Raw genomic sequence first — 22,520 nt, 5'->3', positions numbered from 1 at the left:
TGCTCGAGGGACCAATTCTGGAGGTTTCTACACCACTCTAAACGCTTGGAAACATTTGTCATTGAAAGCAGCGGTTTTCTAATTGCAGTTCCCCGACGAACAGTTTTCGTGGAAACTGAGTTCTGTAGGTGTTCATTGAGCTCAGCAGTGATTTTCGGAGCCGTGGTCTTGCGATCCTCTCACAATTTGCTTTAGAGTCCGACGGTGTCTCTGTCAACTTCGACTTTCGGCCGGACCAGTGCTTTGCTGCGGAAGTTTTTCCTTCTTTCAAATGCAGTCATTACTTTGGAGACAGTACCTCTTGACACGCCAAGCATTCGGGCACTTTGTTACACTAGCGCCTGCCATACGAGCACCAACAATTTGGCCTCTTAGAAAATCCGAGAGGTCTGCCATTGGTATCATGTTATCATCAATGTTCTTACAATTCTGCAAAACAAACAGTTAATTTACATACACATATCACATAACACAAATAATCAACTACAAAACATTACCATATGTCACGGTTTGCATGTTTATAAGATGTTCGAAGATTATGATGCCAAAACGTTAGGTGTTTCCATTATTTTGTCCAACCCCTGTATATACATGTACACATATATGCACATTCTCTCCCCAGCATTCAGAATTGCCAGTGTTAGTTTTATACTGCCTGGTGTGGAATTAGAGATGTTTGTTGGGAGTGTTGTTCTAAAGCAGGGATGGGGAACCTCAGGGCCATTTACGGCCGTTGATTACCTTTGCAGGCCCCGAACAGATTCTTAAGGACCGCATTCTTGGGCAGGGAGCTGTATTTTGATTACAACCAGCTCATTAATTTCTTGCCTTGTTAGCACACACACAGTGTCTTCTACTGAACACTGAAGGGCATGCAATGAAAGATTACATCCTGAAACCAGTGCCAGTCAGGATGTACTTTGTGGGCAGAGTTTGTACAGCCCTCCGAAGGATGGAATAAATATCCAAATGGCCCTTGGCAGAAAAAAATGATTCCCCACCCCTCTTCTAAAGACTGTTGCTTGGTGACTGTCTGTGTGCATATCCTCATCTCCTATTTGGGTGTTCCTTCCTTTTTAGTTCCTGGTGTTCCACTCTGCTGTTTGTGAGTGTATGATTGGTATTTTCATTTTATCCCTGTATGTCTTCCCTTGTTAGTCTGCTTGAGTATTCTTAAATATAGTAACTCTCCACTTCCCTGAGTGAGGGAGGTTACAGATGAGGGATGATTCAGGAACTCAACAAGGTACTGGGCCCCAACATCTCCATCATTAGTAGTATTTCAGGGAGCAGGGAAAGCTAGAGCGCCTCTAGATTTAAGGATTGAGAAGAAGCTCTTTGCATGACGAGATGATGTTTTCAAGGATGGGACTTTTTTTTTCCAGGGAACTAGTCTAATTGCTGTATTTGATGTCATGAATGAATTCTCCCTAGTATATGGCATTTGGCAATTGCCTCATGGGGTTTTTGCCTTCCTTTTGGCTCAACATGTTAGAGCATAGGTTTAACTCGATTGACTTATGTTCACTTTCAACGTTAAAAACTACCACTCGGTGTTTTACAGTCCTGCCGACCCCCCATCACCCACCCCCCCCACCCCCCTTTTTATTTTTTTTTTTATTTCTCAAGTCTTTGGAAATCTGCCCAAGCATGCTGGTTTCTGTTAACAATTCTACATGTTAGTAACCAATTCTGGCCTGGTTGTTTGTCCACAAGCAGGGGTGTAACTACAACAGTTGAATGGGTTGCAATCGCACCTGGGGCCTAGGGGGCCCAAAAAGTCCCTTTGGCCTATAGAAAAGGACTGTTGCTATTAAAGATTTAAAATATTTGGGGGCCCTGTTGGTCCTTTTGCATCGGGGCCCAAGACTTTTAAGTTACTCCACTGTCCACCTGTATTCTGAGACGTGAGAGGTTTTTACTGACATTCAGGTCTGTGGAGTGTCTTGTCCATGGATCGAAAATGTCAATGTTTTGTTCACTGAGCCACTTGGCTATCACTTATGCCTTGACATAGTCTCCATCATGCTGGGGAAACCTTTGTTCATCATCAAATTGTTCCTAGATTGTTGTGAGAAGTTTCTCTTGAAGTATGCTTGGATACCATTCTTTGGTTTTAGCCAAAACGGTGAGTGAGCCCACTCACCTGGATGAAAAGCCTCTCACACACATGAATTGTCTCGGGATGCTTCACTGTTAGAATGATACAGAACTCATGGTAGTGCTCACCTTTCTAAATCTCGTATCTAAGCATCTTTTAAGAGCAACTTCTCCCAATGACCAGGAGCAATTTGATGATGGACTATGCTTTTCCAGCCCTATGGAGAACCATGTCACAAGACAAAAGTGATAAATAAGTGACTCTGAGAACAAAACATTCAACTTTTGGGTCCAATACAAGGAAATTCCACAGATCTCTATCCCATTGAGGACCTGTAGCCACAGATCTCTATCCCATTGAGGACCTGTAGCCAATCTTCAAAAAGCAGGTAGACAAACAAACACAATTAGTGTTAAACTCCAAGAACTGTCAAGACAAGATTGGGTTGTCAACAGTCAGGATTTGTCCCAGAGCCCGTTAGCCACAATGCCAGGGTGAATTACAGAGGTCTTGAAAATAAAGGTCAACACTTTAAATATTGAGTCTTTTGCATAAACTTAATGTATTTGTTAACAAAAGTTTAAGAAATGCTGATAATTTTACTTCAGTGACCATAGAAACGCTAACTAAAATATCTAACACTGAAGCTGCAAACTTTGGGAACTAAAATTTGTGTCAGTCTCAAAACGTTTGACCACAACTGTATACTTTCCATTCATGCTCAAACTTCATTCTTCACATGCATAATGTCACAACCAAAATAGAAATGTTGCAACTTTTCTTTATTTTTTCATTTCTTTATTATACTTACTCTCTGAAGAGGGGCGGGTGATGAAGAATATAAAGGACAGTAAAGAATTGGACAGGGGGAGACACTGTTTATGTAGAACTTTTTAACAAGTCTTTTACCTCAATCCAGCTCAGTATTGCAGTATAATGTCCCCCAGATTGTTACTGCCTCTTACTGTTTAAAAAAGCAAAAAAAAAAAACACAGGAATCCACTGGTTTGTGTATGTGAAAGATCACTGCAGTTAGTCATCTCTCAACAACTCGAGTGGAATTTGTAGAAGAGGTGGCAACTGGTGAAAGTGGAGCATAGAAGTCCTATAATGGCCAGCTATAGGGTTATCCCTCTTGTACTTTGAAGACATTTTTCAGAATAATCCTTCCTGTGTGTACTAGTCTAGTACACACAGGAAGGATTATTCTGAAAAATGTCTTCAAAGTGCAAGAGGGATAACCCTATAGCTAGTCTAAGTGACTAATATCACAATTCTAACCATCCACAGAATAATATACGGTAGGTAAGGTACTCCTGAATAGTATAAATAAACAGGAATATAGAGGTAGCTTATAGGGTCATGAAGGACCAACGGTGATAATAAGAAAGCTATATAGTATTTACCTCAGATATAAAGCTTATAGATAGAAATAAAGCAAGTATTTGGAGCTTTCGCATACTTAAATAGATGAGCAGGAGACCACCTAAGTGATGGATGGGGGAGCCGTCAGCACAGTCCACATCACCCTGACGCGCGTTTCGGCAGAGCCTTCGTCAGGGGCCATTATATAGGTATACACCGCATACTACACTGGAATAATTCCTCTAAGCACTCTAATGGGCCTTTTTTTTCTGTTGCCCTCACTTATATAATTTTTCCAAGGGGTTGCGGCTAATGGTGTAATACAGAGCTTCCTTTTGTAAAGACATGACTCCAGAGAATCTTGTGGGTAACGCCTCCTTGGTAAAGACCATCAAAATTTACACTAAAAAGGCCCATGTGTCTGGAAGTAGGTAGCAGATTTTATAAAACCAAAAAGCAGAATATATAGCTGAGTAGCAAAAATAAAATAAAGGCAACATCTGACCACTTTTGACCTAGCAAGAGAGCACTAAGGCTTATAATTGGGAATGAGGGTTCTTCAGAACATTTGTTCGCTGACTTGCAGTCAGGTATATTTTATTGCTCTGAAACAATTTGGAAAGCTGGCCAGGGGGTCTATAGTGAGACACTTTACTAGTCCAACATGGCTCCCTAGCCGGCTTCCTCCCATCTATTGTTGATTGACAGTTCTCTCCTGTCAAGAGACTTGTTAGTCAGCCATCGGTCCTCTGAAATGCCACAAGCAGACCTGGTTTCATGCTGCCCGTGGTTCCCTTTAGTTAGCAGGCAATTCAGAGCCCTATCTGTGCCTTTGGATGTTATATGCTGCTTCTGTCAAAGCAAGTAATTTGCCATAGAAAAGTATAAAAATAGAATAAATAACTATATCCCTAGAATGTCTTGGGAGTGTTATAGGGGATGTTTAGTAAAGGAATTTAATTTTTTTTTGCAAAAATCTTTTTTTTTTTTATAGCTTTATAAAAAAAAAAAAATTAGAAGTGATTCTTTCTTGCTCTTCACTTGTCTTTTCTTCCGTGTCCTGTCTTGACATGCCCAAATTGCTCAAAAATGCCCTCGTAGCTGCAGATAAAAGGTGTTATTTGCTGGATAACCATTTTAATTTACTGCCCACAAATCTAGAGGGAAGATCTGTGGCATATAGTGTGTGTGTGTTGTAAAAGTCCTAGAACTTTAGCTCTAACATACCAGAAGACTATTTGTGTTTTTGATCTTTGCCTCGTGTCCATGAAGACAGTCTTCTTTAAACCATATAATGTACTACAACGCGTGTAGGTCTCCTGTTGTGGCATCTAACCTAACACTGTATTCCTTTTCTACAGAAGACCGCTCCTGGGGGCTTGTCAGTCATTGTCCGCAGATTGAACTTGAAGACGGAATCCGACCTGGTTGCCATCATCTTTCCAGTCTGAGTCTCCATTTTCCTGTTCTTAGTAGAGAGAACTCCCCAAACGGCAGGAGCCCTTCACAAGCACCTGAGGAAGGGAATTCTGCAACACCTCCAGCCCCACCTACAAAAAGACACTGCCGCTCCTTATCAGTGCCAGAGGACCTATCACGCTGGAGGCCTATTTGGAGGCCTAGTGGTTCTAAAGTGTGGACTCCTGTTAAGAGGAGATGTAATAGTGGTGGGGTTGGAGCAGGACTGGGAGTGCAGACTCAAAGTCCATCCCAAGGGGTCTCCAGTCTCAGGTTCCAAAATGACCCCAGTGCCTCTTTTCGCTGCATCCAAGCCAACAGCCCTCCCTTCTTTAGCCTGGCTCTGTGCCGGGAATCGCCGTGTCCCTACACCCTTTCTCCAACCACTATATTCTGGGAGAACACAGAAGGGCCAAGCTGCTTTCCGTTGCAGCGCCGGTTTTCCCTCTCTCCTGTACACATCAAGGATGCAGGACGGTTCCTTCCTTCAGCCAGCAGCTCCCCACCTTCCACACCAGAGCTGGTCCGGCGACAGCAATGTTTGCCCCGCAGCCAATCGCAGCCTTGTGACCTTGACACAAGGAAATGTGGAATCAAGCGAAGGCACGAGGAAGATACACGGTGGCATCGTCCTTCTCTGGACTTCTACAAGATGAACCAGGTAACGTGTTTTTTTTGTTTTTTTTTTAAAACAGTCATGACTTTTCTTAAAGTCAGTGTATCCAACTTTTTCATCAACTAATGCTTTTTTTATTTGCAGAATGCTGGTGCTATGTGTTTCTTGGATAACTTTGATGAAGGCAGCTCTTCTCCTTTTATGGCTTGTCATGGGGAATCTCCTTGCACTTCTGGAAGTCCTGTTACAACTTGCACATTGGCACTTAGTGAAGAAGATATGACTAGGAGGGATCACTCGTCCTGCTCCCAGGCAATGCTCTTCCAGCACGATTTTGCGGACCTGGATTTAAATCTAATTGAAGAGAATTAGCACTCTCAGGAAACATCATACTACAAACGGAGTTCTGTTCGTGAGGTGGACGTATGAATGAGAGTGTCTGGGTGCCTGTTTCAGGCCACCATCAGCAGACTTGCACCAAGAGCATTCCACTAACCTTCATGACAGATAGGAATTGTTTGGGGGAGTAGGGTGTAAGGGGGAGAGCCAAAAGTTCCAATCTATTGCTGAAGGATTAGCCTGAGGCAGGATCATTCGTACTCCCAATCTCTCATTTCCCAGTGATTCTGCTGGAGTTGGGATCTCATTACCGTGTTACAAACCTTTACATAAAGGGTGCTGTGGGATTGCTTTATTTTTATATTGATGGCTTTTGGAAGGATGTGTTCTGCACTGCCCCAAGGGGATCACATGTAGATAGAGGCATGTGATTAATTCTTGTCTAAGGTGACTATTGGGGGTGGGGGGGAGATATTAGTCAAACTAACCAAGGTGGCAAATCTGGTCATGCACAAAGGCTGAGACCTTGTTTTGAAACGAATGCCCCAAGACATGAGCCCAGAGCGTCACAATAGGGGAACCCAATCCTGTGTGTTCCATAATGGACACCTTTTTAGTTCTCCAATGTATCCTGAGGAAGGCTGACAACACAACAAAAAAATGTTGTTTCAACTGTTGTAGGTGTTTGTATATTTTTCTTTTTCTTGTTTCGTATGAATATTCGCCTGTGGCAAATATTCTAGAAGCGGTATTATTGAATTTTTTTCTTTTAAATTGCTGGCCAGTTAAAAGGGAGCTTCCAGGTCATCCTGAGCATATTTGTTGTCTGCACTGCCATCCAAGTCTTGCATAAAGTGATCACCCCAATACCTCAGACAGGTGTAAAACCTTTGTCCTGCACATCCCAAATCCTCCTGTACCTCCCATCTAAATGCTTTTCACTCTTCAGGAATGCGTTGTTTTATTTTTTATTATTTACGTGTAACGAAATGTGGGTGGTTGTTTCAGCCTTCATGATGCCTTTTCTCCCCATGACACTGAGCAGTGTGCTGCAGATCCCTTCAGAGAAAATAGTCAGGTTATGATAAATTATTTTGAATGTTGTATGAGAGCCATATGAGTATTTCAGTGTACAGCACGGTTTGCTGTACCTTACGAACAGAAAACTGCCTACTTGAGTCTGCAGAAAGTTGTCAAATATGTAAAACCACTACTTATTAATTATTTTTGTCAATGTGCAGTTCCAAAATTTATGGTAAAAATCCTGTTGCATCTAGAATTTCTGTAACTGAAAACTTTGCAAAGCAGTGCCACCGTCTATATTGCAATATTCCACCCTACATGGAGAACTAGTTATACACCCCTTTAACAGTCTGGTACCTCTAGAGCACTAAGAGATGAAAACCTGGTAAAAATGGATATAGGAAACATTCATAAAACAAGTTTCTATTTAAGAATGTTAAAGAAAAAAAAATACAAAACTTTTATTTCAGCTTTTTATTTTTTTATTTTTTTTCCCCCCTCTTTACTTTCCATAGAATTCAAACTAGGGAAGAAATCCTAAACATTCGCTGGAAACCTTGTGCAGAAATAAATGATTAAAGAGAACGTGTCATGTTGTACATGACTCCGATCTGTGGACAACATGGTAAACAGAAGGAGAAGCTGAACGGAATGATATGTAGGTTAGTGGGAAAAGACGTGGTATAACTTGTGATTTATGCATTGAAATCTCTGGTGGTTGTATGTATGAGTCCAGTGGGTGGTCCTACTCAGTGATAGACTTTCCTGTGTCAATCATTAAATAAGACCGCCCACTGGACTGTTTTGCATAGAAACACCCGAATTTCCATGAATAAAATGGCAGTTTTATCGACACTTTTCCTATAAAAAAAAAAAAAGTATACCAATCTGATCAGCTCCTCCTGCTCGATAACATCCTGGCTGCAAATCAGATGCCATTTTCAACACGACAGGTTCCCTTTTTTATAATTCTGCTCACAGGTGACAGCTGGCTTCCACTGAGAGGTGTGGGCATAGCCCATACCCTTTTGCCTCAGACTTATCAAGGCTGTGTGACATTGGGTTAAAGTAGTGAAGTGGTAGAATCATTTGTTCTTCTCAACTTCACCTTTTTCATCCTGAGTCGGATGACGCAGCTTAGGGACAGTGTAAAACCTAACCTATGGCCTGGAATTCCAAACCATTTTTCAGTAGTGTATTAAATGTATAAGTGACTCTTTGAGCATTTTTCATAAATGACCCATCCTGGATAAAAAAAAAAAAAAAATATTCCCCAAAATCAAATTTGACTGGTTTGATGCATTGCACATTAGGGAAATGAAGTTTGCTTTTTATTGTTTTCTACCCTCTAGAAGCAGGGAATAGCAGTCTTAAATGCACTTTTTGTTTAAAAAACTGTTCCCTTGTATACAAGATAATTTGTACAGCATGTATGGATGGTGTTAACTTTTTTTTCCCAGTGAAGGGCAAATTATGGTAACTTTAAAGGCGCATTATGCTAATCTCTATAAACGATGAACCCACTTATTTCTCGGTACCGTGCAGTTGTTAGTGGGTCGAGTAACTCCGTTCCCCTTCTAGTAAGTTGGAGAAAACTAAGGGAACACATAGCTGCAACCTCCTTCATTCTCTGGATTGTTGGGGGTCAGAACCTGCCCATCCCCCAGAAAACCTGATGCCATTGCTTACTGAGATGGGAAGGACTTTGTGTACACTCCCTGACAGAAGTTATGTCGCTTATCCATGTTATGTAAATAAAACCTTATAACCTGATGTTAAATTCATCCATTGGTTGTATAAATTATTATTCTTTTGAAAGCTGAAACCCTCCGAAATGTGGTTTAGGTTAAGAAAATAAACTGGCATCAATGCAGAAATATTGATCAGTTAATGGACACAGAATGGGCAGATTTTTGCAAGACAAAAGTTTTGTCGCCCACAGAAAGTAATGTGATATTTAAACAAATAGCTTAAAATACAAATATATGTTGCATAACATTGGTGAATGAAGTTGTGGTGCTATTAGTCATATTTAGTATTTTGTGCGTCTTCCATGAGCTTGAAGGACTGAACAATGATTCATACAATTTATTAATGAAGTCATCAGGAATAGCAAAGAATGCAGCCTTACATTCCTCCCAGAGTTCATCTAGATTCTTTTGTTTTGTCTTCCAAGCTTCCTCTTTCATTCTACCCCAAACATGCTAAGTGATGTGCATGTCTGGTGACTGAGCTGGCCAGTCCTTGAGTACATTGATCTTTTTTACCTGTAGGAACTTTGTTGTAGAGATGGATGAGATGGCGCACCATCCTGCTGCAGAATTTGACCCCTTTTATGATTTGGAATATAAGAGGTAGCTAATACTTCTTGATATTTTAGGCTATTGATTATTGCCTTCCACCTTGCAAATGTTTCGCAAACCCCTTATGCTGAATGTAACCCCAGACCATGATCTTTCCACCACCTAATGTAACTGTTTTCTGGGTGTATTTTGGATCCATACAGGCTCCAGTAGCTCTCCTGCAGTATTTGCGGCTGCTATGCTGTAATTCTACTGAAGATTCATCAGAGAAATCCACCTTCTGCCACTTTTCCAGCGTCCATCTGTTTAGCAGGCTGTGAGACTTTGCAAATGCCACACGGTTTTTTTTTATTTGACTTTTGTTTAGTGCTGGCTTCTTGGCACTGATTCGACCATGGAGGACATTTCGAGCCAGAATCCTACAAACTGTTCTAGTTGACACAGGGACTTGAGGTGACCAGGCCTGTTGAAGCTCTGCTGCAGTGGAAGAGGGTCTTGCTTTGGATTTTCTAACCAACAAACGTTCTTCCTGGGCTTGTCAAACACATCTCCAGTCTCTTCAAAAAAATGTTTTAATTCTTTGTACTTGACGCTGAGACACATTAAAGATACCAGCCACCTCTGCAGTGGATTTGGTCTTCAGCTTCTTGATAACCCAGGCTTTGGTCACAGGGTGGATTTTTGGCATGTTGTCAGAGCTCAAGTTGCAGTTCAAGTGAAGGTCTGGGGTGCTGGGTTTCTTTTTATACACACAATAATTAACCGATCATTTACTGAGCACAGGTGAGGATGTAAACTAGGATTGGGTGCATTACATGACCAGGCGACAAAACTTTTGTATTGCCAAAATCTGACCATTCTGTGTCCATTAACTGATCAATATTTCTGCATTGATGCCAATTTATTTTCTTAACCTAAACCACATTTCGGAGGGTTTCAGCTTTCAAAAGAATAATTTATACAACCATTGGATGAATTTAACATCAGGTCATAAGCTTTTATTTACATAACATGGATAAGCGACATAACTTCTATCGGAGTGTAGTCTGATTCTGTTATTTTTTGGTTCTTGCTAACCTAACCTGTACACCTAGGTTTCTCTTTTTTTTTTTTTTTTTGTTTGATTTCTTTTTTGCCTTCTGTAGTTATCCATATAAGAGTTCTGAGTATTTTATGTTTTCAAACTGAGTGCCCATACACAATACGACATATACTATTTCCTCCATTTAGCTTGTCGGAGGAATCTGCAGCCATTCCATTATGAAGGGGGGGAGGAGGGATCATGTTTTTGTTTATTTTTTTGTGTTTGTTTTTTAACCTCTTCCCCCCCCCCCCCAAATCATATTTGATAGGTTAGAATAATAAACTCGGGTGTTATTCTCCCTCCCCAAGTCTAGTGCTGCATCTCTGCTGCATGGATCTTTACTGATGTGCTGCAGTGGTGACACAGCCATGGCAACGAACATAAACTCTGCAGCCAATCACTGGACTCAGCAGCTCTGTTGATTATAGATAGCGTAGTCCACTCAGCCTAGTGATTTAGCTGTTGACTAAAGCGGTGCCAGACCTGAGGAAGGTGAGGAACACCAAAGTTATTTTTACCTAGCAGAAGCTATTGGGGATAAAAAAATGTAAAAAAAAAAATTGTGCACCAAAAAAGGATGAAAATGTACATCATGGCCGGCTGTCGGTTCCACCTGCAAGATCAGCAGTCTCTTCTCCTTATAACCCTTTAGCGGCTTAGATTGTGGGGTGTCTATGGGTCATCATGGCAGCGAGTGGCCTCTTTGATCAGACATGGATGAAATAATTCGTAATGCAATGGAATGCCCAAGAACTATAGCAGCAATTAAACAGTTCCTTGTTCCTCCGCAAAATAGAAAATCAAACAAGTGCAATAAAATAAATCCCAAGATATTATTATTATTATTATTATTATTAAAACACTGTTTGATTTAGCAAAACTATTAAAAAATGAACTTAAAAAGTATCCATGTCTTGAGAGCCTCAAATAGGCTTCCTTGACACTATTACGCTATGGACACTTTTCTGACCTGTCTTAATTGCCATTTCGTACAGCAACCATAAGAAAATACTCCCTCTTATGCTAGTCTACACATGCAGGATAGATGTGTACCTATAACATGGGAGCACCTCTACTGCTATGTTCCTCTTACAGATTTTGAATTAAACTAACCTTGAATTCATAATCCATTCCTTTTAATTTAAGGGTAACCATTTTAATTTCCATTTCATCCATAGTACACTTGAAAATAAGCAACTTTGTAATATATCCTATTTGCACATAATTTGAAAAAATAACTGGAAAATGGGGCTTTCTTGGCCCACAGTTGAAGATGATGCAGGGACTTCTGTTAGGGTTGGCTTTAGTTTTGCACATTAGCGCTAGTTTTCTGTCATTTTTCTCCCACTAATTCATTTGAAGCACCAAGCTGAAGTGATGAAAATAAGAATGGAAAACTACTTGTGATGTGTAAGGCTTCAATGACCCGTAAAGTATTGCAAAGCCCAAAGGGGAGTAGTTGTGTATTTTGCACTTTGTGCATTTGGGTACTTGGAGACCAAAGTGGCAGCAAACTCTGTGCTCTACTAAAAAGCAGTTATCTAGTCCCAAACGTAAATGATGAAGCTTCATCAAGGATGATCATGGTCTCTTTAGTATTTCATGATATTGTCCCTTTTTTTTTTTTTCTTATTTATTTTAAACTTGGGTAAAAACTGCCCAGGTTCTCCTTTTTACCCAGAAGTCAAAGGGAAAAGGTTATTCTTAGGCTTATTTATGTTTGAATGATTTTTGGAATCTCTGTTTTGGGTAACCCCATTTCGGGATCATTTATGAATTCTCGCCTGAATGAATGCTAGTAACATTTAAGGTGTGTTGTTGTTTGTGTTTGTTTTTTTTTTTGTTTTCACTCCAGAGAAATAGGTCTGTTTTTTTTTTGTTTTTTTTTTTGTTTTTTTTTTAAGTTTTAGTGTGCCCAATATATATATTTTTTTTATAGTCCTTTGTAAAGGGGTGTTTTTCACAGGGTAATTGTGCAGTGCAGCTTAAGGAGGATCTATCAGCTTGTTTTTGCTGCTTCATCTGAGGGCAGCTTAATGTAGGTAAAGATAAGCTGAATCCAACGATATATCCCTTAAATTACTGAGTGCAGCCGTTCTCACACAATCAGAGCTTTTAGATTTTAGAATGAAGCAGAGCTGAGAAAGCTAGCCCCGCCCACACCAGGCTCTGTATGTACAATGTCCATAGACAGTGAGGTGCTTATCACAGGAGGGGGAGGAGTCGGACTAGTCCCGCAAAGTTTCTCTTAGAGATAAATCCTTCACTGTTAGTGAACAATAGCACATACTTAGAGCCTGAAACATCTGTCACTTGTCAATCTCCTGCTGTCTTCAGATTACATAGCAAAAACCTGCTGACAGATTCCCTTTTAAAGACCTGGCCACAGAAGATCCTGTGAACAACGCCTCAGAAAAAAAATCTGCTGTACTTGCCAATATTGAGTCAAAATACACTACAGGACGCAGCAGGCCCCTATGATAAACGGTGGCAGCACAGGTGGAAAATACTGATAAAACAACCACTTGCACACCTACCATTCATGAGAAGGGTTTGCTGCCTAGTATTTTAAATGCTCCAGGGAAAGGCTTGTGTAGAGCACCAGTCACACCGATACACGTAGCGTACCATGCCAGCTTCCTGTCCATTAGTGCCACCTATACTGTAAGATCAGGCGGGCTGCCCAGCACTCTATAGAAGTGCACCCCACCTACATTATAGTACCTGGCTGCATCCTGCAGAAAATGGGGGGGGGGGGGGGGGGGAAATGCATGAAGCAATTGATATTTAATCCAAAATATGCAAGCTTGCTACCCGTGTCCAGCCCTCATTGACTTGCGAGTCCTTATACTGAAATTTAAAGCAATTTACTGAAAAGGATAAAAATCATGAAGGGGAAAAAAGCAGCCAGACCGGGTCTCCATACTAGTGCACTTCAGGGTGCAGCAGACCCCCATGATATAAGTCTGAGGTAATACAGGTGCAAAATCCCGATGGATCAACCATTCACGCCTACCAATCATGGGGGGAGGGGGATTGCCTAGGATTATTGATGCACACGGATAAGAGTAAAAATTAACTTATTGAAAAAACTTACTAAAAAGCACTATATGGCAGGCTTTGACATCACAAGGGAGCATTAGTAACAATGGCAAGAAGTGTTCCCTGGTGACAGGTCCTCTTTTTATAGAATGGCATCTGCAGTTACTTTTTTTTTTTTTTTTTTTTAAATATGCTTGAGAATGGCTCTCCATGGGCCAAAATGAAAAAAAAATTATATGTGTGTGTGTATATATATATATATATATATATATATATATATATATATATATATATATATATATATATATATAATTTTTTTTTTTTATTGGATGCCAGCAGCAGAACCTAAAAAGCTGTAGCCACTACTTGAATTAAAATTTTCAGACTTTTTTTTTTCTAATGTTAAGTCTGCCTCATTCAGCCATACTCCTACTTGGGTGGGGAAGATGATCATGTCTGTACCGTCAGATACTTTATCTTCTGGGGCTGAACAGTCTTTCTGTTCATAAATCCACTGGCCTGAGCGGACTGCCATATGTAAATGCTATGACGCCACTGTGACCAGTACTGACCTCTGCTCTGACCTGCAGGGAACCCATGACTATCCTTTTGAGTGTACATATCATTGCCATCACTTTTATTTTATTTTTTTCTGTTCTAATTTGTTTGGGGTCTGAATTTAAGTCCTTACTTTTGGTATTTCTATGTTTTATTTAATACCACTTGATGTGGTGATGAAGTGCAGCATTATGTGATTTCTACCGACTTCTTGCTTGATATACTTTTCCTGAAGCCATTTTACAAAACTGTGATGTGTCATTCTTGGACATCATGGCAGCATTAATGAAAAAGCTTTCAACGCCTAAGTACTATGTATATTTTATTTCAATTTAAATAGGTCTAAAATTGTCGTTGTTTTCTTACTAACAAAGCTCTGATGCTATAAAGATGAATTTTGATACAGACACAAAGGTCATGGTTCAGTGAAGCAATTATTCCAGAATTCTGAGGATAATTGCTTAGAAAAGTTGCAAAATTTTTCACAACACTGAACTTCGCAAAAATGTTGTTTGGAGTTGTCATGCCAGTTTTGCCAAGATAGGTGGGATGCCACAGCTTGTCGAATTCATAACGACCTGTAGTGTACCTTACTCCAGTACCTGACTAGAGTAAGATTTATATTGATCATAAGCGTCTGACTCCAACACGCTCCCTTCTCAAGTCCGGTGTTGTTCTGTTCTGATGAATCTAGGCCTAAAAAATGTTCTGCATACACAGAGATAAAAAAATACCTGTATTAACCACTAGGGGAAAACCATGCAAAACTGATTAATTATGGTCAATCTATGCATTGTATGCAGTAAGCTCCCCCTAGTGGTGGTTAGAAGCAGCCAGAATGTGAACTGTTAACTCTTATTTGCTTAGGTGATGTAAAGGTGTTTGGCCAGGAAGGCATGGCAGCACATCTGGTATGGAGAGACTCCTTTGCATCCTGGGCTGCAAATATTCAGCAATTACTGTGCAAGGGGGTCTATAAATCAGAATAGGACCTGTGCACAATATTTGCTGGCTTTTTTTGATGCCTTGGCAAATGTACCTTGTAGCGTGCAGCCGGCTCTTTATTTTTCAACATTCGATCAGATGAGGGTATGACTGCATTCCATTGTACGGTAACCTAATTTTTTTTTTTATAAATAAAACTGGTTTCTACTATTGTGAAGACATAAAAATAACCTGTGCAGTGTATTGGATCTAAAAAAAGAAAGACTTCTATAAAAGGTGGACATTAACTAGTTAAGCATGCAGACATGGATTTCGCTATGCCTTTATAGTGATAGATCTGTCATTTAGTGGCAACTGGCGTAACGGCATAGGACAGATCCAATAAAAACCTCATTTATTGACTTGTGGCAGAAAAGCAACTTTCTGAAGAAGACCATTGTGTATCTTGCAAATGTCAATTTTTTTTTTCTGTTCCACATTATTTTTAGAATATGGAAATTAATTTTTGTTAATTTCATGTTTTGGAGTTAATGACTTTTCAGATTAACATCTTAAAAAGTAACTGAATTTTGTTACTCACTATATATATATATATATATATATATATATATATATATATATATATATATATATATATATATATATATATATATATTATAGCAGGCACTTGAATTGGCTGCTGATCATTGGGGTTCTGAGACTTCTCTGGGCTGTTTGCAAGATCAGACGGGTCTAGTGCACTGAGTATGGTTCCAATAGCCTATGCTCCTGTCTGCTGAGGTGCATAGTTCTTGAGGGTCTATTGTGGGATTGGTAGGGGTCCGGGTTCTGTTTGCAGGCAGTTTAGGTGCCGGCTAAATATGAAAAATCAGTAAGCAACAACCCTATGCTTTCTGTTGGGTCCATACTTAGGGCTGCGTGCCACACTGAGACAGGAGCCATGCCCACTTCTCACTTGGAAGGCCTGGACCCTCACAGATCTGCAGACAATTGATGAGCCTGCCAACTCTGAAAAATCAATGACACTGGTTAGTGTTGTTAGTTTTTTTTTTTTTTTTTCTGCTTTCATCTCTATCCAGCAGTAAGTAGTAATATCTAAGTTTGTTACAAAGGCAACACCTTCTTGTACTGATAAATCAGCCAAAGTGTGTCCATTATTGCTGTTGACCTGTCTTTTTTTTTTTTAAATGGTTACTGAAGAAAGTTACCATTTCAACACCTTTTACTTGGAGTAAGTGTTACTCCAGAAGCAGTACTGTTAAAGTTTATCGATTTTTACCTAAACAAGTGGAGGCTTCGAGTCACTATGAAATATGAGTTTGCAATGAATTGATAAGCTGTATGCTGGCATTGCCTGTGTTATGAACTCTCACAGGTGTTTGGTCAACTTAATGGTGCGATGGAAGAGGGCATCCCCTCTGAATCAAAAGCCTAACCTGGGCTCAAGGTGCTGCTGAATCACTAAGGTGGAATTGTTTCACTTTTTTGACCAAGAACTAGATTTTTGGCTGTGCTAAGCTTGGTATGATATTTTGTTTTAAAATTGTTCCCTGGGACCATCAGATGCAGTTAAGGGCAACTTGACTCTGGGTTTTCCCAATAGAAATTATGGCCACCATTTTTACTGCCACTTTTAACAGCAGTCTAGCAAGCTGTTAAGAAGTTCCACAGGCCTTGTGCATTGCCCCCAAAAAACCTTTTATTACCCCTCCATACGGTCCAGTCTCATCTGAGGGACGTCACCGATCTTGCTTCGGTTCCTCCTCGCAATTACCGTCCTCCTGCCTTGCTTCATGTGGCTGGCGTGACCAAAGTCATCCATACCGTGTCCTCCAATCACACCCCTGCGCAGGTGTACTTTGCCCCGTTGAGGGAATGGAAAAGTACTGTAGTGCGCATGTGTTTACTTCTGGGTACTTGCCGCTCTTTGGCCTCTTCCAGGACTTTGCTCTGCCTTCGGCAGGGCAGAGTGAAGCGTGCGATGGAGGACACTGTGTGGATGGCGTAGAAAAAGCTATCCACACAAAGCCAAGAAGAACGGCGATTGTGAGGAGTGAGCAGGTGCTGAAGGAAGACCAGAGATACCCAACCAACTGGACCGTGTCGAATGGGGAGTTAAGAGAATATACATGCATGCATGTATGTGTGTGTAAAAAAAAAAAAAAAAAAAAAAATATATATATATATATATATATATATATATATATATATATATATATATATATATATATATATATATATATATATATATATATATATAATTTTATTATTATTATTTATATATTTTTTTTATATTTTTTTTTACAAGAAAGATATATATCTTGGTACCGTGTTAGCCAGTAGATAGAAAAATATTTAGAATTGAGAGTCCTCAGTGGTTGATACCTTTTTAATGGCTAACTGAAAAGATGGTAACAAATTGCAAGCTTTCGAGACTACACAGGTCTCTTAATCAGGCAAAGACTAAAACAAATTCTGAGGAATCACATATTTATGCACAACATAGCACAGAAAAAGAAAAAAAACAGGGAAAACCATGGACAAGACAGGTGACATGAAGCAGAATTACCATGAGTGATAAACAGTTATGTCCATAAATATTGGGCCAGCTCTTAGATAAGGATTGTTTTATTGTCCTCTGATTAGGGTCTCTGTTGTGATGACCCCTCGTAGTCTGAGGGGCAAGTTCCTTAGTTGATGTAAAATGACATAAATCCATGCGACACATTCATTCCTGCGTTAAGACTGTCAAAGGTCGTCATCAGTTTATATTCCCAGACTCTTCTGTCTCTGAGATTTGAAGCTACCTTTTAACACAAGTAATTTCATGTCCATTTTGGGAGACAGAAATGTATTGCCACAGGTAGATCCATTATTTTTTCTCTTATTGTATGGCGGTGAGAGTTCTTTTCAGTTAGCCATTAAAAGGTATATGAACTCTCAACAATCCTTATCTAAGAGCTGGCCCAATATTTATGGACATAACTGTTTATCACTCGTGGTAATTCTGCTTCATGTCACCTGTCTTATCCATGGTTTTCCCTTTTTTTTTTTTTTTTTTTTCTTTTTTAGTAATTCTAAGGGTCTGTGGGACTTCTATTCAGCTTGCTAGACTGATGTTGTAGAGGCGGTGGATGAAGTTCATATTGTGAAAAACTGGCAGACAGGTTCCCTTTAACTGAACTGCGCACATATATATACTGATTAATTCCCAGAGAACCAATCCCAGACGCCATGTATTTAGGTGCTCCTGTATGTGTTTACATGGGACATGTCCTAGGAATTGCATACCTAGAATCTGGGGATCCGTTGAATAAATTGCTTTTGTTATTCCTGGAGAATCTCTTCATGTTCTTGTTTTCATCTGGAGAAGCCCATTTCTAGCCTTTCGCAGTCGACGTCTATTCAGAATGCCTAGTGTCAAACCAGGTATAAGCTTCAAAATATTATACTTTATGTAGCTTTGGTGTTACCATGATAGTATTGTAAATGTAACTTCCTATTTTTATATTTCAAATGTCAACTTTATATGTAACTTGACTTTTTTTTTGTTTTTAAGAGAATGTCAAAATATATTAAATCGGTGGCAGACCAGCTATGTGTCTAATCAAGGTACAGGTTTCTGCTAATGATATAATGTTGTGACAAGAAATTATTATTGGGAAAAATATACCATAGTATTTTGACCCTACAAATCGGACAGAAAGAAGCCGGTAATATTGCATTTACGAAAATATATTTTATTTTATTACTAAAAGTTTAAGGTGGTGATTGCTAAAAACTGTCCAACCTACACTGGTCAACCATTTGAACTGATGAATGACTTTTCAGCTGTTCTTACATAGCAGCAAGTCGTTAACTTATAATATTTTATTTTTATTTTTTTTTTCAGAGTGCATTACAGATTCATTTTATGTGTATATTGAGAGCTCTCTATAAATGTCCCTAATGTGTTTCCCTCCAAATTATTGGCCTAGATATAATAAGGAATAAAACCAAGATGAATTGAGAAACTGGAGAGTATTTGCTTTAATGAAAATGTTCATTGTAAAATTGGGGCATTTACGGCCCTCACTGTTTAATGAAATAAATTGTTCACTTTATTTGCTAGATTCTTTTTACACTCCTAGGTGACCAACAGTCAGTCTTTTGTTATTCAATCTGTATTTTGTTTGGGGTGTCTTTACATATGGCTGATTGTGTTGTAAAAATCACTGCAAGCGGGAATCTAAATGGGCCGATTCTTCAGAAATCACATCATTTTGTAGAATATTGTCTTTATAGAAAAACTGCATGAAATGGACCTGCCCTCAGCTCCTTCCTAAAAACCTTAGTAACTGGAGACTGGTGGCCAGGGGCAATATGGCGTGGCATCCACATGTAAAAGGCGGTATTAGTTTGTATCACTGTGCAAATACTTTAGGTCCTGATAGTGAACGGTTTACTTCTTCTTTTTTTTTTTTTTTTTTTTTTTTTTTATTCTTTAGACTCATGAACACCATGACAATGGATATGAAACAAAGCCATTATTAAGTTGTGATTTGAAGTTTAGACTTTCAGGTTTAATACTTCTCTTCAATATATGTGGTTGGTGTCATAATATTAGCAAATGCAACAAATTAGAAATGTAGTATAGTTCTTCTGATTAGCTATGTCACTTACCCCATGTGCATTGCAGTAGCAGTAGCTTAGGCATCCATAGTTACGACCACTAACTGTCACTTTGAGCGGTCGTAACCATGTATATCTAAACTACTGCAATGTCCTGCACATGGAGTAAGTGACATAGCTTATCAGAAGAACTATACCACATTTCTAATTGGAGGTGTTTGCTAGTATTATTACATCTACATATTGGGGTAGGATCTTGAAGATGAGAATACTTTTTTTTTTTTTTTTTTAAGAAATATTTTTGTAAAACTTTGAATTAATCAATTTTTACATAGTGACTCCATTTCCACAAGATCGAATGTAATTGGATAACCTATAATATTTATTATTATTGTCCCTGGATACACTCACTTAATTTGTAGTAATTGGGACGGTTTCATCAAAGCTTTTTTCCAGTATCCTTGTGTAAAAAGCTTTGAAAAGTCGTCTAATTTCGGTGAAACTTGACTCTGTGCTAAAATGTTGTGACCTTTGGCGCTCTTACCCCATTTAGCTAGGACAGGGGCTTTAACTGCCACTCATCAAATTCATGAGTGGCGGGGTTCACTGCACCACAAATCTTCCTCCGATACAAGACGCTGGGAAAAAGGTCTTTGTTTTTTTCGTTGTCAAGTGTATCAATGAGAATTCCAAAGATTGTTGGTAAAAGGAGCAGAAACCAGGATGATGGAAAATGCGTCAACAACAAATCACATTCTAAGTATAATGAACTTCTCCCTCAAGAAAAACCACAAATCTTTCTCCATCGGGGACTGAAGCAGGATTTCTGGCAAGGTGCACACGACTCGTCCAATACTCCTGACTCATGAAGAGACGTGCAGGGGCGGCACTGGTCTCTGCTGATTCATTCTCTTACAATGTGCCATGACGGGGAGCTCTGTTGCCGGCTCATCGCTTCTGGTCATTGTCTCTGTGCACTGAGAAGAACGGAGACATCCATTCCATCCTCTAGTGCCATCTTCCTCTTCACCATGGTGTTTAAGAGCAACGATGTGTCAAATGAACCCCTGTAGCTGGGGGTCTGTTTTGCAGCCCCCTGTCTTACAAAAGCTTTGCGTAGTTGTTTAACACCTCAGGCCTATTATAGGACATCTAATTTTAATTTGCAGTACAGAATGGATCACTGCCATTCTTTGGATTTGACCAGGCCACATGGGCAATGCTATAAATGGAGTTGTCCAGTCTAAAGTAAGCCGGGAACAGCAGTGATGTATGCGATGTGCATACACCTGGGCAGAAGACTTCTAGTGGGCACAGCCATGCCCGCTAGATGGCCGTGCCCTCGCGCCATACTCTTTTGGATATACGAGCAAGGCTGTGCCCGTTAAACTGCTTTTGCCTGGGAGTATGCATATCGCATACAGCACTGGTGTTGCATTGATTTGGCTGTGGTAACAGTATTTATGCAAAGTGTCCCCATGAGCCATTTTTTTAACACCACACCAGCTCGCTGTGCTTTTGTGACTAGCCTGCAGGACCACCGGACTTGTCTGTCATCTAGCACATCTCAATGGGAGATGAGCTTGGCCTCTCCCATTGGTCACCAGATGCATTCAGAATGGCAGAACAATCCAATATTGGTAGCATGCAGGTGTGTAAATGCATGTATTTCTGTGCATAGGAGTAAAAGCCTTGGGCATAAAATGCAGAGCACCACATAGAGGAATAGTGTAAAGGTTAAATGGGTGGTCTAAAAATGAAGATTGTCATGCTAAATGTCTACAATGAATCTAATATAATTAAGTGCTTTTCTAATATACATTTAATAACTGTTTTTTTTAACTTCTGTTTTGGATGGAGTTTTATTTCAGAATCCCTAGTCCAGGCTGGGGTAGTCATATGGGTTTTTAGCTGGGGAGGCAGCTGATTTCCCCACCCTGAATTTGCACAAAGTTTTTTCTGTTTCAGGGGCAGGGCTAGTCCCTGGTCTGAGCATATGTTGGTTGACAATTCAACTTGGTATGATCTCACTTTGCGATATTACTTTTCAATACACAGTGACCGTGCACTCTCACCGGCTGTCACAACTTTGTTGTCGGAATACCTGGGGCTCCTTCCCTGTCCCTATCACTAGTGTTCTGGACTGACCAGGTTTGTAGTAGTGATATTGCAACCACTAGGGGCAGCATTGGCAGGTAGCATTGGCAGGGATAGCCAAGGAGTAGGTACACAGGAACAGCAATGTAGTTTGAAAGAATAACCAGGAATTGTAGTCAGGAAAGCCAGAGGTTTTCACCAAGAGCAGCAATGTCGTTTGAAGGAGTAAGCGGGAATTGTAGTCAGGAAAGCCAGTGGTCAATATCATGAGCAGCAGTGTTGTATGAAGAAGCAGCAGGTGGAAGTAAGCTTGACTAGAGGCTGGTAGTTCAATAATCACGCAAGGAAAGGAGAGCAAGGCCAGGTTTAAATAGGGTGTGCAACCAGGATGAGCCAATCAGAAACTCTGGGTGGTAACAAACAAAAAACTCAGGGTGGAGACATCAGCAACAACATAGGTACAAGTATTTGGGTTAGCACGGAAGTGTCCAGCGAGCTGAATAGCTCAGAGGGAAGAGCTGCTGTCTTCTGCACAGGAGCTGCTGGGTTTGAATCCTGACAGCTAGGGATGCCCTAGCTATCCCTGCCCCCCGGATTACTTCTGATGGTGAAGTCGCTGGGGCCATGTACCTTGCTGAACTCCTGAATCAGCCCTAGATCTTTCCCCCACCACCACCCACTGAAGAGGGGAGTAATGGTGTATGTATATACACAAACCAAACTAACAAGGGAGGATGTACAGGGATAAGTAAAAATGCCAAACATGCAAATATTCACTCACTGACAACAGAGAGGAACACCAGGGAGAAAAAGAAGGCAAATCCAAACAGGAGAGGATTAGGATTTGTGCACAGCTGAAACACCAACAAACAGTCACAGATCAACACTCTAAACTCCTCTACCACCAACCGAACCGACTCCTCCACACCATTCAGTACCAGACTAACTAACACTGGCAAACTGGATTACCAGAGGTTA

At 40.1% G+C, this 22,520-nt stretch overlaps 1 protein-coding gene across 8 annotated transcripts in view; it reads left to right on the top strand.

The window, feature by feature from the left end:
• Nucleotides 1-8,153, top strand: part of FAM53C (family with sequence similarity 53 member C) — a 59,179-nt gene extending 51,026 nt beyond the window's left edge. For all 8 annotated transcript variants that reach the window (XM_069764324.1, XM_069764321.1, XM_069764327.1 and 5 more), the window contains 2 exons: nucleotides 4,828-5,585; nucleotides 5,685-8,153. In XM_069764324.1, the coding sequence (XP_069620425.1) occupies nucleotides 4,828-5,585; nucleotides 5,685-5,912 (986 nt within the window). In that variant the 3' untranslated portion in view covers nucleotides 5,913-8,153. The remainder of the gene's footprint in view (nucleotides 1-4,827; nucleotides 5,586-5,684) is intronic.
• Nucleotides 8,154-22,520: the final 14,367 nt, after the last annotated feature.

This window comes from Ranitomeya imitator, chromosome 4, assembly GCF_032444005.1.
Source record: "Ranitomeya imitator isolate aRanImi1 chromosome 4, aRanImi1.pri, whole genome shotgun sequence".
In the NCBI taxonomy this organism is placed as follows: Eukaryota; Metazoa; Chordata; class Amphibia; order Anura; family Dendrobatidae; genus Ranitomeya; species Ranitomeya imitator.
This window is presented reverse-complemented; position numbering and strand designations above follow the sequence as displayed.